The sequence below is a fragment of the Symphalangus syndactylus genome, chromosome X (genome assembly GCF_028878055.3).
Source record: "Symphalangus syndactylus isolate Jambi chromosome X, NHGRI_mSymSyn1-v2.1_pri, whole genome shotgun sequence".
NCBI classification, from domain to species: Eukaryota; Metazoa; Chordata; class Mammalia; order Primates; family Hylobatidae; genus Symphalangus; species Symphalangus syndactylus.
Window position 1 is genome coordinate 70,069,355 of NC_072447.2, and position 15,471 is coordinate 70,084,825.

The 15,471-nt window shown below is 37.6% G+C and overlaps 1 protein-coding gene across 3 annotated transcripts in view; it reads left to right on the forward strand.

The window, feature by feature from the left end:
* Positions 1-15,471, forward strand: part of FAAH2 (fatty acid amide hydrolase 2) — a 211,580-nt gene that overhangs the window by 21,114 nt on the left and 174,995 nt on the right. For all 3 annotated transcript variants that reach the window (XM_055269427.1, XM_055269430.1, XM_055269426.2), the window contains exon 3: positions 2,425-2,561. In XM_055269427.1, the coding sequence (XP_055125402.1) occupies positions 2,425-2,561 (137 nt within the window). The remainder of the gene's footprint in view (positions 1-2,424; positions 2,562-15,471) is intronic.

Genomic DNA, 15,471 nt, shown 5'->3' on the forward strand with positions numbered 1-15,471 from the left:
TGGGATTGCTGGGTCAAATGGTGGTTTTAAGTTATTTGAGAAATCTCCAAACTGCTTTCCACTATCGCCAAACTAATTTACATTCCCATCAACATTCCCTTTTCTCTGCAGCTTCACCAGTATCTGTTGTTTCTATACTTTTTAATAATAGCCATTCTGACTGGTGTGAGAGGATATCTAATTGTGGTTTTTATTTGCTTTTCTCTGATGATTAGTGATGATGAGCATTTTTTCGTATATTTCTTGGCTGCTTGTGTATCTTCTTTGGAGAAGTGTCCGTTCACATCTTTTGCCCACTTTTAAATAGGGTTATTTATTTTTTGCTTGTTTCATTGTTGAAGTTCCTTATAGATTCTGGATGTTAGATCTTTGTTGGATGCATAGTTTGTAAATATTTTCTCCCATTCTGTAGGTTGTTTATTACATCACATGAATGTCAGGATTAACTGACTGTGCAATATTTAAAGTACTGCCCAATACCGGAAATATATCATTAATTGTTAAATATCATTATCATCATTATCCTGGCATGCTCTATAACTCCTGTCTCTTCCATTTCTAGCATATTGTCATATACACATGACAGTAAAAAATCCTCCTTTTTAGGAACTTCCAACAGTTCTTTATATCCATTTTCCCAATGCATCCTCACTACCACCATGTTAGGTAGATATTATTGTCCCCAATTTACAATTGAAGCAACTAAAATCCAGTGAAATAAAAGAGCTTGCATAGTTCACAAAACTAGGAAATGAGAGTTCCTTAATTTTTATTCATCTTAAAAGCATAGACATTATCATATTCTTTTTTAATGCTTTGAATATTTGTTGAAGTAATCAATAAATGTCATTGGTATTTCCAGTGAGCCCAAAGATATTTTATTAAAGTTATTTTAAGTCACATGAAAGGTTATGTGAAGGATTTTAAATTTCATTTTCAAGAATTAATGTTTGAGATACTGAGAAATCACACTGGAATTGCATACTTTAGTGATTGTATTACCACATACATTTAAACTGTGTTCTTTTGGGCATATTGACTTATTGTATTTCATTCTGGAAATTGCTGTAATTATGTCCATTATAGAACATTTGCAAAAAACAACAAAAAATTACCTATAATCATAGCACCGTAAGAGTAGTTATTCACTGTTAATGTTTTGCTTACGATTTTCACATGTTTGAGGTTATACTAGGAATATACTGCTATAACCTTCTCTTTTCACTTACATTAAATGACATTACATCACAGGAATTTCTAAAGGGCAGTAAAACTTTTAGGAAACACCACTTCTTATTTTATTTTATTTTAAGTGCTGGGGTACATGTGCAGGATGTGCAGGTTTGTTACAAGGTAAACGTGTACCATGGTGGTTTTCTGCACCTATCAATCCATCGCCTAATGTTGAGTCCAGCATGCATTAGCTATTTTATATGATGTGCTTTCCACCCTGAGAGGCCCCAGTGTGTGTTGTTTCCCTCCCTGTGTCCATGTGTCCTCATCTTTCAGCTCCCACTTGTGAGTGGGAACATATAATGTTTGGTTTTCTATTCCTGCATTAGTTTGCTGAGGATAATGGCTTCCAGCTCCATCCATGTCCCTGCAAAGAATATGATCCCATTTCTTTTTGATGTACCACATTTTCTTTATCCAGTCTACCATTGATGGGAATTTGGGTTGATTCCATGTCTTTACTATTGTAAATAGTGGTACAATGAACATATGTGTGCATGTATCTTTATAATAGAATGATTTGTATTCTTTTGGGTATATACCCAATAATGGGATTGCTGGATCAAATGGAATTTCTGGTTCTAGTTCTTTGAAGAATTGTCACACTGTCTTTCGTAATGGTTGAACTAATTTACATTCTCACCAACAGCATAAAAGCGTTCCTTTACCTCTGTAGCCTCGGCAGCATCTGTTGTTTCTTGATGTTTAATAATTGCAATTCTGACTGGTGCGAGATGGTACCTCATGTAGGTTTTTATTTGCATTTCTCTAATGATCAGTGATTTTGAGCTTTTTTTCATGTTTGTTGGCTGCATAAATGACTTCTTTTGAGAAGTGTCTGTTTATGGCCTTTACGCAACACCGCCTTTATTGGCCATACAGTTGTCTGTTGTAGATATCTATAATTATTTATTTGGTGACAAGGAGATTTTATGTGTTTTTCTAATATAAATAATGATGCACTGACCAGCTTTCTGTATGGATAATTCTTACTAGGTTGGATTACTGTTCTTATGATGGATCCTAAAAGGAGAATCACTGGCTCAAACGGTCAGCTTTATAAGGCTCTTGACAAGTACATTAACTTTAATATGTTGATTACATATTAACATGTTGATATGGGTATTCTTTTAATAAAGTTGGTCAGATGACTTGTTTAGTTAAAGTTTGCATTGTTTTATTTCTTCTTAGGTTTGAGGAAGCAATGAAGGAGGCTCATGCTGTAGATCAAAAGCTTGCAGAGAAGCAGGAAGATGAAGCCACCCTGGAAAATAAATGGCCCTTCCTTGGGGTTCCTTTGACAGTCAAGGAAGCTTTCCAGGTACAAGGTACTATTCTTTTACTTTTGGCTACCTGACTTTAATTCACAAGTTGCTACATTTTCTAAACTTATAAACTAAAAAGGATGTTATAAAAGTGAAAGACTAACTCATGCTGCTTCCTCAGTTTTGAAATGAGAGGAAATATTCAGCAAGTTCCATTGGGAAAAGAAATGATAATAGTCATCCTCTGTTAGCTCTGTGTGGCATATGGGGGCACTATGTTCAGTATCCATTTATCCTTACAGTAAACTTATAAGAATAGTATTATTGATCTCATTTTTCAGATAAGAAAATTGAGGCTCATGACCCTAAAGTAGTTTGGCTAAAGCCAAGCTTGAATTCTGATAAATACCTGTGCTTTCTCTGTAATACAGTTCTTATTTTGTAACTTCCTTCTAGCCTCAAAAGTAAATGAAAATCCCAAATATTTGGAAAGTAAACAACGTATTTTTAAATAACCCATAAGTCAAAGAAATAAATCACAAGGAAACGTTTGAACTGAAAGAAAAAATATAATAATCTAACAAAACTTATGGGATGTAGCTAAATTAGTACTTAGAGGGAAATGTATGGCTTTCAGTGAGTATATATGAAAAGAAAGATTTAAAATCAGTAACCGAAGCCTGGCCTTAAATGGCTCCTGCGCAAGGGGTCAGTGAGGGAACTGAGGCCTCACCTTCACTGGGAATCTTTGGGATCCTAGCTATAGGGACCCCTTGTCGCCCATGGGTGTATGAGCTGGCAGGAAGATCTGATGGAGAAGAGGCGGAGATGGGCCTTCAGAGGGCTTGGAGCCTGGAAGCTTTTGGTGCTCTGGGCAGCTCCAGCTGAGAGTAGCCATAGGCACCAGTCCCCAGGGCTTCCCATTCTTCCGAGGAGGTGGAGGCCGGGGTGACCTCTGACCCAGGAGAGGGCAGAGCCAGCTTCTTCACGGGACTGAGGTGCATCTGCTCTGCAAGCTTTCCTGCCTTTCAGCCGCTCCCAGCATCCATGCCTAGCTGCTTTGCAGGAGCAGGTGCACATAACAGCCCCTGCAGCCCAGCCTCAGTGTATTGATGCACCTGAGTACTTTCCTAGCTAGCCTGGAGCATATTGGATCCCCTAGCACAGACAGAACCGAACCCCAGCTAAGGGACAGTCAGGTGCACCCAGGGCTACAGCATGCTACTTGAGAGTAAGGAGCAGAGATCTGTGGACAGTAATGAAGCTGGGGAAGAGCTCCAAACCCCAGAACACTGAGAAGGGAGAGATGCATGGGTTTCTGGGCAAGATGAGATGGGGCATGCCTCCCTCCACAGGGTGGGTCCATAGAGTGTGGCATATCTCTCTGCTGCAGCCCCTGCCCGAGAGGGCTGGTGGTACAGAATAGCTAACAAAAGAAATGCCAGCACAGCACCATTGATCACAGGGGGCTCTCCCAAATCCCAGGAGCAGATTTGGTGAGGCAGATGCTATCTCTTTCTGCTCTCCCAACTCAAGAGCATGCCTGCATACTAAGGGAAATACAAAAGAGCTGCACAGCTTGGTATTAACCTAGCTACCGGCCATTACTCTTATGCTTCGTCTACTGGATTGCAGCCCAAACTACAACACCAATCATCCAGCTAATATGTACACCTGTGAAACCAAGTGCAAGAATTCAAACACACATAAAGATCCTATAGAGACCAGGCACAGTGGCTCATGCCTGTAATCCCAGCACTTTGGGAGGCCGAGGCAGGTGGATCACCTGAAGTCAGGAGTTTGAGACCAGCCTGGCCAACATGATGAAACCGTGTCTCTACTAAAAATACAAAAAAAAATTAGCTGGGCATGGTGGCGGGCATCTGTAGTCCCAGCTACTTGGGAAGCTGAGGCAGGAGAATCACTTGAGCCTAGGAGGTGGAAGTTGCAGTGATCAGTGCCATTGCACTCCAGCCTGGGCAACAAGTGCAAAACTCCATCAAAAAAAAAAATCCTATACAAAACACTGGCCTTCTGAAAGGATCCACAAACATAGCCAACTAACTATACTGAACTTACACCACAGTTACAGAAATACCAATCCTCAAATATGAGAATAAATCAGTGCAAGAACTCTGGAAATCCAAAAAGTAGAGTGTCCCTATTGACCTCAAAACAAGTCCAATAGCTCTGCAGAAATGGTTTTTGACCAGTCTGAAATGACTGAGATGACACAGTCTTCAGGATCTGGATGTCAATGAAACTTATTGAGATTCAGAAGAAAGTTGAAATCCGATCCAAGGAATGCAAAGAATCCAGTAAAATGACCCAAGAGATGGGAGAAAAAAATGGGCATTTTAGGAAACAACAAAACAGAGCTTCTAGAACTTAAAGACTCATTATAAGAATTTCATAATACAATTGGAAGTATTAACAGCAGAATAGACCAAGCTGAGGAAAGAATCCTAAAGCTTGAATACCGTTTTTTCAAATCACCTTAGTCAGACAAAAATAAAGAAAAAAGAAATTAGAAAATGAATGAAACCTCCAAGAAATGTGGAATAATATAAGAAAACCAAACCTATGACTCATCAGCATTCTCAAGAGAGAAGGAGAGAGAATAATCAACTTGGAAAATATATTTGAGGTGAAGAAGTTGACACTAGTCTTGATGAAGAGGTTGACATGCAAATCAAAGTGGTACAGATAATGGTGGCCACATGCCATATAAGATGACCATCCCCAAGGAGCATAGTAATCAGATTCACCAAGGTCAATGCAAAAATAAATAAATAAATAAATCTTAAAGGCAGCTTGAGAGAAGGGTTAAGTCACATACGGAAAGAACTCCATCAGGCAAGCAGTAGATCTCTCAGCAGAAACCTTAACAATGAGAAGATATTGGGGGTCTACTTTCAATATCCCTAAAGACAAGAAATTCCAACCAAGAATTTCATATCCTCGCAAATAAGCTTCATAAATGAAGGAGAAATAAAATTCTTCTCAGACAAGAAAATGCTGAGGAATATTTTTCAACTAGACCAACCTTACATGAGACCCTTAAGGAAGTGCTAAACACAGATTCAAAAGAATGACACTGGCTGTCACAGAAACACTCAAGCTGATGGCTTGCATGCACTATAAAACAACTATGCAATCAAGTCTATATAACAAACAGCTAATAGCATGACTTGAATAAAATCACACGTATTTGAATGTAAATGAACTAAATGCCCCAATTAAAATACAGAGTGTCAGGCTGGATGAAAAAACAAGACCCAACCATCTGTTTTCTCTAAGAGGCCCATCTTACATGTAATGACACCCACATGCTCAAAGTGAAAGGATATAGGAAGATCTATCATGCAAACAGGAAACAAAAAAGAGCAGGAGTTGCTATTCTTTTTATCAGATAAAACAGATCTTAAACCAACAACAACCAGGAAATACAAAGAAAGGCATTATGTAATGATAAAGGTTTTAATTCAACGAGAAGACTGAACCATCTTAAATATGTATGCACCCAATCTTGGAGCACTCAGATTCACAGAAAAAATCTTCGTGACCTAAGAAAAATCCTGGACAGCCACACAATAATAGTAGGTGATTTCAAAACCCCACTGACAGTGTTAGACAGATCAACGAGGCAGAAAACTAACAAGAGAAACTCAGGGCTTCATCCCAACACTTGAGCAATTACACTTAACAGACATCTACAAAATACTCCACCCAAAAACCACGGAATATACATTCAACTCATCTGTACATGGAGCATACTCTACACGGTCAGTCATACTTCAAGTCTCAATAAATTAAAGTATTGAATCTTACCATGCTCACTCTTGGACCAGAGTGAAATAAAAATAGAAATCAATATCAAGATCTCCCAAAACTACACAAATACATGGAAACTAAACAACTTTCTCACGAAAAACTCCTAGACGGACATTGAAATTAAGGCATAAATCAAAGAAAGTGATTAATAACTCTTAGGTGAACATCAAAATTAAGGCAGAAATAAAAGAAAACAAAAAAAAATCTCTAAAATTAGTGAAAATAGTGACACATCTTACCAAAGTTATTAAGGCACCACTCAAGCATTGTTATCAGGAAAGTTCATAGAACTAAATCCTTCTTCAAGAAGTTGGAAAGATCTCAAATTAACAATATAACATCACACCAATGTGAACTACGATAATAAGAAAAAATCAATTCCAAAGCCATCAGAAGAAAAGAAATAACTAAAATTAGAGAACTTAGTAAAATATAGATGCAAAAATCTACACAAAAGATCAATGAAATTAAGAGTTTGTTTTTCAAAAATAAGTTAGACTGTTACCTAGGTTAAAAAAGAAAGAGGAGATTCAAATAAGTACAATCAGAAATGACAAACATAACATTACAACTTATTTCATGGAAATACGAAAGGCTGTCACAATCAATTCAATGCATGCAAATTAAAAAATATATAGAAAATGGAAATATTCCTGGAAACACACCATCTCCCAAGATTGAATCAGGAAGAGAGTGAAAGCTTGAACAGCCCGATATTGAGCTCTGAGATGGAATCAGTAATAAGAAACCTACCAATCAAAGTGTCCTGGACTAGATGGATTCACAGCCAAATTCTACCAGATATACAAAAAAGAGATGGTACCAATACTACTGAAACTATTCTAAAAAATGGAGGAGGAGGGACTCCTCTCTAACTCATTCTATAAAGCTATCATCACCCTAATACAAAAATCTGGCAGAGACACGACAGAAAACAAAAACTTCAGACCAATATCCCTGATTAACATAAACTCAAAAATCCTCAATGAAATTCTAGCAAACCAAATCCAGCAGCACAACAAAAAGTTAACTCATTATGATCAAGTAGGGACTATTCCTGGGATGAAAAATTGGATCAACATATGCAAATCATTTAATGTGATTCACCACATAAATGATTAAAAGTAAAAACCATGTGATCATCTCAATAGATGCAGAAAAATAACTTTTGATATAATTCAACACCCCTTCTTTATACTAACTCCCAACAGACTAGGCATCAAAGGAACATACCTCAAAATAATAAGAGCCATCTATACCAAATACACAGGCAATGTCACACTAAATGGGCAAAAGCTGGAAGCATTCTTCCTGAGATCTGAAACAAGGAAAGAGTGGCCACTCTCACTACTCTTATTTGACATAGTGCTGGAAGTCCTAGCCAGAGCAATCGGGCAAGAGAAAGAAAAAGCATCCAAATAGGAAAAGAAGTCAAACTGTCTCTCTGTTGATCTGTTGATGATATGATCTTATGCTTAGAAAACCCTAAAGACTCCACCAAAATCCTACTAAAACTGATAAACGATTTTAGCAAGGTTTCAGAATACAAAATCAGTGTAGTAAATCAGTAGCATAATGATGTCCTGGTTAAGATTCACACAATCCCATTTACAATAGTCACAAATAAAATGGAATACCTAGGCATACAGCTAAAGAAGGAGGTGAAAGATCTCTACGAGAACTGCAAAACACTGCTGAAAGAAACCAGAAATGGTACAAATAAATGCAAAAACATTTCATGTTCTTGGATTGGAAAAATCAGTATTGATGAAATTGCCATACATCCAAAAGCAGTTTACAATTTAACGCTATTCCTACCAAACTACCAAAGACATTTTTCAAAGAATTGGAAAAAAACTATTTTAAAATTCATATGGAACCTAAAAAGAGCCTGAATAGCCAAAGCAATCCTAAGCAAATAGAAGCAGAGATATCACACTACCCCACTTAAAACTATATTATAAAGCTACAGTCACCAAAACAGCATGGTGCTGGTACATAAATGGACACATAGACCAGTGGAACAGAACAGAAAACTCAGAAATAAAGTCACACACATACAACCATCTGATCTTTGTCAAGGCCAACAAAAATAAGCAATGGGGAAAGGACTCCCTATTCAATACATGGTGCTGGGATAACTCACCAGCCATGTACAGAAGACTGAATCTACACCCTTATCTTTCACCATAGGCAAAAACTAACTCAAAATAGATAAATATTTAAATGTAAGATGTCAAACTCTAAAAAATTTGAGATGAAAACCTAAGAAATACCCTTCTCTATATTGACCCTGTCTCCCCCCACCCCCCAAAAAAAACATGGTCAACTTCCTAAAGCTATTGCAACTGAATGAAAAATTGACAAGTGGGACTTAATTAAACTAAAGACCTTCTGTACAGCAAAATAAACCATCAACAGAATAAACAGGCAGCCTACAGATTGGGAGGAAATATTCATAAACTATGCATGCAATTAAGGTCTAATATCCAGAATCTATAAGGAACGTAAGCAAATCAACAACTAATAAACAAATAACCCATTAAAAAGTGAGCAAGAGACATGATCAGACATTACTCAAAAGAAGACAGACCAGTGGCCAACAAATATTTGAAAAATGCTCTCAGGATCAAGTTCACAAATAACAATATTAGCCTTAAATGTAAACGGGCTAAGTGCCCCAATTAAAAGACACAGACTGGCAAATTAAATAAAGAGCCAAGACCCATTAGTGTGCTGTATTCAGGAGATCCACTGCACATGCAAAGACACACATACGCTCAAAATAAAGGGATGGAAGAATATTTATCAAGCAAACGTAAAGCAAAAAAGAGCAGGAGTTGCAATCCTAGTCTCTGATAAAACAGACTTTAAGCCAACAAAGATGAAAAAAGACAAAGAAGGGCATTACATAATCGTAAAGGGACTTTGTACCAAGAAGAGTTAACTATCCTAAATATATGTACCCAGTACGGGAGCACCCAGATTCATAAAGCAAGTTTTTAGAGACATACAAAGAGACTTAGAGTCCTACACCATAATAGTGGGAGATTTTGACACCCCACTGTCAATATTAGACAGACCAACAAGACAGAAAATTAACAAGAATATTTAGGACTTGAACTCAGCTCTGGACCAAGTAGACATAATAGACATCTACAGAACTCTCCACCCCAAATCAACAGAATATACATTCTTCTCAGCATCACATTGCAATTATAAAATTGACCAAATAATTGGAAGTAAAACACTCCTTAGCAAGTACAAAATAATGGAAATTATAACCAACAGTCTCTCAGACCACAGTGCAATCAAATTACAACTCAGGATTAAGAAACTCACTCAGAACAGCACAACTACATGGAAACTGAACAACCTGCTCCTGAATGACTACTGGGTAAAGAAATTAAGGCAGAAATAAATATGTTATTTGAAATCAGTGAGAAAAAGGACACAACGTACTGGGATCTCTGAGACACAGCTAAAGCTGTGTTTAGAGGGAAATTTATAGCACTAAATGCCCAAAGGAGAAAGTAGGAAAGATCTAAAATTGACACCCTAACATCACAATTAAAAGAATTAGAGAAGCAAGAGCAAACAAATTCAAAAGCTAGCAGAAGACATGAAATAACTAAGATGAGAGCAGAACTAAAGGAGATAGAGACACACAACAAACCCTTCAAAAAAATAAATGAATCCAGGAGCTGGTTTTTTGGAAAGATTAACAAAATAGATATACTGCTAGCCAGACTAATAAAGAAGAAAAGAGAGAAGACTCAAATAGACACAATAAAAAATGATAAAGGGGATATCAGTACTGATCCCACAGAAATACAAACTACCATCAGAGAATACTTATAAACACCTTTACGCAAATAAACTAGAAAGTGTAGAAAAGATGGAAAAATTCCTGGACACATAAATCCTCCCAAGTCTAAACCAAACCAGGAATAAGTTGAATCCCTGAATAGGCCAAGAATAAGTTCTGAAATTTAGGCAGTAATTAATAGCCTACCAACAAAAAAATCCCAGAACTAGATGGATTCACAGCCGAATTGAACCAGAGGTACAAAGAGGAGCTGGTATCATTTCTTCTGAAACTATTCCAAACAATAGGAAAAGAGGAACTCCTCCCTCATCCATTTTATGGGGCCAGCATCATCCTGATAACAAACCCTGGCAGAGACACAACAAAAAAAGAAAATTTCAAGCCAATATTCTCGATGAACATCGATGTGAAAATCCTCAATAAAATACTGGCAAACCAGAAGTACATCAAAAAGCTCATCTACCACTCTCAAGTTGGCTTCATCCTTAGGATACAAGGCTGATTCATCATATGCAAATCAATAAATGTAATCCGTCACTTAAACAGAACCAATGACAAAAAAACACGATTATCTCAATAGATGCAGAAAAGGCCTTCAATAAAATTCAATACCCTTTCATGCTAAAAACTCTCAATAAAGTAGGTATTAATGGAACATATCTCAAAATAATAAGAGCTATTTATGACAAACCCACAGCCAATATCATACTGAATGGGCAAAAACTGGAAGCATTCCCTTTGAAAACCAGCACAAGACAAGGATGCCCTCTCTCACCACTCCTATTCAACATAATATTGGAAGTTCTGGCCAGGGCAATCAAGCAAGAGAAAGAAATAAAGCATATTCAAATAGGAAGAGAGGAAATCAAATTGTCTCTTTTTGTAGATGACATGACTGTATGCTTAGAAAACCCCATTGTCTCAACCCAAAATCTCCTTAAGCTGATAAGCAACTTCAGCAAAGTCTCAGGATACAAAATCAATGTGCAAAAATCACAAGCATTCCTATACACCAATAGTAGACAAAAAAGAGAGCCAAATCACGAGTGAACTCCCATTCACAATTGCTACAAAGAGAATAAAATACATAGGAATACAGCTTAGAAGGGATGTGAAGGACCTCTTCAAGGAGAAGTACAAACCACTGCTCAAGGAAGTAAGAGAGGACACAAACAAATGGAAAAACATTACATGCTCATGGATAGAAAGAATCAATATCATGAAAATGGCCATACTGCCCAAGTAATTTATAGATTCAATGCTATCCCCATCAAACTACAATTGACTTTCTTCACAGAATTGGGAAAAACTACTTTAAATTTCATATGGAACCACAAAAGAGCTCTGATAGCCAAGACAATCCTAAGCCAAATGACCAAAGTTGGAGGCATCACGTTACCTTACTGCAAAGTATACTACAAGGCTACAGTAACCAAAACAGCATAGTACTGGAACCAAAACAGATATATAGACCAATGGAACAGAACAGAGGCCTCAGAAATAATGCCACACATCTACAACAATCTGATCTTTGACAAACCTGGCAAAACCAAGCAATGGGGAAAGGATTCCCTATTTAATAAATGGTGCTGGGAGAAATGGCTAGCCATATGCAGAAAACTGAAACTGGACCTCTTTCTTACACTCAAATTAACTCAAGATGGATTAAAGATTTAAACTTAAGATGTAAAACCATAAAAACCCTAGAAGGAAACCTAGGCAATACCATTCGGGACATAGGCATGGGTAAAGAATTCATGACTAAAACATCAAACAAAAAATGGCAATAAAAGCCAACATTGACAAATGGGATCTAATTAAACTGAAGAGCTTCTGAACAGCAAAAGAAACTATCATCAGAGTGAACAGGCAACCTATAGAATGGGAGAACATTTTTGCCATCTATCCATCTGACAAAGGGTAAAATCCAGAATCTACAAGAAACTTAAATTTAAACAAATTTACAAGAAAAAAAAAACAAACATACCCATCAAAAAGTGGGTGAAGGATATGAATAGACACTTCTCAAAAGAAGACATTTATGCAGCCAACAAACATATGAAAAAAAGCTCATCATCCCTGGTCATTAGAGAAATGCAAATCAAAACCACAATGAGATACCATCACATGCTAGTTAGAATGGTGACCATTAAAAAATCAGGAAACAACAGTTGCTGGAGAGGATGTGGAGAAATAAAAATGCTTTTACATTGTTGGTGGGAGTGTAAATTAGTTAAGCCATTGTTGAAGACAATATGGCGATTCCTTAAGTATCTAGAACTAGAAATACCATTTGATCCAGCCATCCTATTACTGGGTATATACCCAAAAGATTATATATCATTCTACTATAAAGCGACATGCACATGTATATTTATTGTGGCACTCTTCATAAAAGCAAAGACTTGGAACCAACCCAAATGCCAATCAGTGATGGACTGAATAAAGAAAATGTGGCATATGTACACCATGCAATATTATACAGCCATAAAAGATAAGTTGGCTGGGCGTGGTGGCTCACGCCTGTAATCCCAGCACTTTGGGGGGCCAAGGCAGGTGGATCTTGAGGTCAGGAGATCGAGACCATCCTGGCTAACAAGGTGAAACCCCGTCTCTACTAAAAAATACAAAAAATTAGCTGGGTGTGGTGGTGGGCACCTGTAGTCCCAGCTACTCGGGAGGCTGAGGCAGGAGAATGGTGTGAATCTGGGAGGCGGAGCTTGCAGTGAGCCCAGATGGCACCGCTGCACTCCAGCCTGGGTGACAGCAAGACTCTATCTCAAAAAAAAAAAAAAAAGGATGAATGCATGTCCTTTGCAGGGACATGGATGAAGCTGGAAACCATCGTTCTTAGCAAACTAACACAAATCGGAAAACACTGCATGTTCTCACTCACAAGTGGGAGTTGAGTAATGAGAACACATGGACACAGGGAGGGGACCATCACACATTAGGGCCTGCTGGGGGTTCGGGATCTAGGGGAAGGATAGCATTAGGAGAAATACCTAATGTAGATGACGTGTTGATGGGTGCAGCAAACCACCATCACACATTTATACCTATGTAACAAACCTGCACGTTCTGTATATGTATCCCATAACTTATAGTATAATAATAATAAAAAATTCCAATTGAAACCTCTGCTTTTTTTCTGGTTTCCATTTGCTTGATAGATTTTTCTCAATTTTTAAAATTTTGAGCCTATGGATGTCATTGCATGTAATATGTGTTTGTTGAAGACAACATACCAAGGAGTCTTGCTTCTTTATCTGGCTTGCCACTCTGTGCCTTTTAATTTGGGCATTTAGCCTGTTTACATTTAAGGTTAGTATTGATATATATGGATTTGTTGCTGTCATCATGTTGTTACTTGCTTATTACGCAGATTTGTTTGAGTAGCTGGGACTACAGGTGTCCGCCACCACACTCAGCTAATTTTTTGTATTTTTAGTAGAGATGGGGTTTCACTGTGGTCTCGATCTCCTGACCTTGTGATCCGCCCGCCTTGGCCTCCCAAAATGCTGGGATTACAGGTGTGAGCCACCATGCCCTGCCTGCATTTTTTGTTTTTAAAGAATATTTGATATAGGTCCCCGATCTCTTCTTGAATGTAGGATTTGTGCTGAGAGGTCTCTTGTTAGTTTGCTGGACTTCCTTTTATAAGTGACCTACCCTTTCTCTCTAGCCTTTAACTTTTTTTCTTTCATCTCAACTGAAGAGAATTTGATGATTATGTGTCCTGGGGATGACCTTCTCATGAAGCATTTTGTGTGGGTTCTCAGGATTTTCTGAATTTGAATGTTGGCCTCTCTATCTAGTTTGGAGAATTTTCTCATTGGTGATATCCTGAAATATATTTTCTAATTTGCCTTCTTTCTCTTTTTCTTTTTCTGGAATGCCAATGAGTTCTAGATTTGGTCTCTTTGTGTTATTCCATAATTCATGGAGGTTTTGTTCATTAAAAAATTATTTTTTCTTTATTCTTGTTTCACTGTTTTATTTTAAAAAGTCAATCTTCAAGCTTCAATATTCTTTTCTCAGGTTGGGTATTCTGCTGCTAATGTTTGTGATTTCTTTTCTTTTGTTGTTTTCTTTCCTTTTTTTAAATTATGCTTTAAGTTTTAGGGTACATGTGCACAACATGCAGGTTTGTTACATATGTATACATGTGCCATGTTGATGTGCTGCACCCATTAACTCATCATTTAATATTAGATATATCTCCCAATGCTATCCCTACCTCCTTCCCCCACCCCACAACAGGCCCCACTGTGTGATGTTCCATTTCCTGTGTCCATGTGTTCTCATTGTTCAATTCCCACCTATGAGTGAAGACATGCAGTGTTTGGTTTTTTGTCCTTGTGATAGTTTGCTGAGAATGATGGTTTCCAGCTTCATCCATGTCCCTACAAAGGACATGAACCCATCCTTTTTTATGGCTGCATAGTGTTGTACCCAGGCGAGTTAAGTAAACGCCACACTTTGAGACGAATTAAGAGTCCTTTATGAAGCCGGTGGCCAAAGAGATAGCTAATGCTCAAAATTCTCTTGGCCCGGAGGAAGGGGCTCAATTAACTTTTATACTTAGGTTTAGGAAGGGGAGGGGGACTCAAATGTAATAATTCTACAGAAGTAAAAACATGCAAGAATCAAAACAATCAAAATGGTTACAGAGTGATAAACAACTTGAAAGACAAATCGTTACAAGAAGAGCAACGGTACCAGGTGCAAGGTTCTAAATCTTTCATTATAATTAGATACAGGGTTTGTGCTGGACACAAACTCAAGGTTTTATGTTGTTATCTCTTGGAGAAAATTCCTGGGGAACTTCACATATTGTTGGTGTTGGTACCTTATCAGTTATTTGGGCTCCTTTGAAATGCTGAGGATTTGTTTACCCAGGCCAACTCCTCACAACAGGGGGGTTGGCTGAGGAGCCCTAGTGTCTTGTAAATTAAGGGGTCAATTGGAGTTTGTCCCACTTGCCTGGCTAGAGAGAGTCTTATTTACATGAGAAACAAGGCTAGATGATTTAAAGAGACAAGCAGGGCAAAATTCAAAGTAAGGAGTTGAAGTAAAAACAAGGTTAGGCATTTCAATAGTATTCCATGGTGTATATGTGCCACATTTTCTTAATCCAGTCTATCATTGTTGGACATTTGGGTTAGTTCCAAGTCTTTGATATTGTGAATAGTGCCACAATAAACATACGTATGCATGTGTCTTTATAGCAGCATGATTTATAATCTTTTGGGTATATACCCAGTAATGGGATGGCTGGGTCAAATGGTATTTCTAGTTCTAGATCCC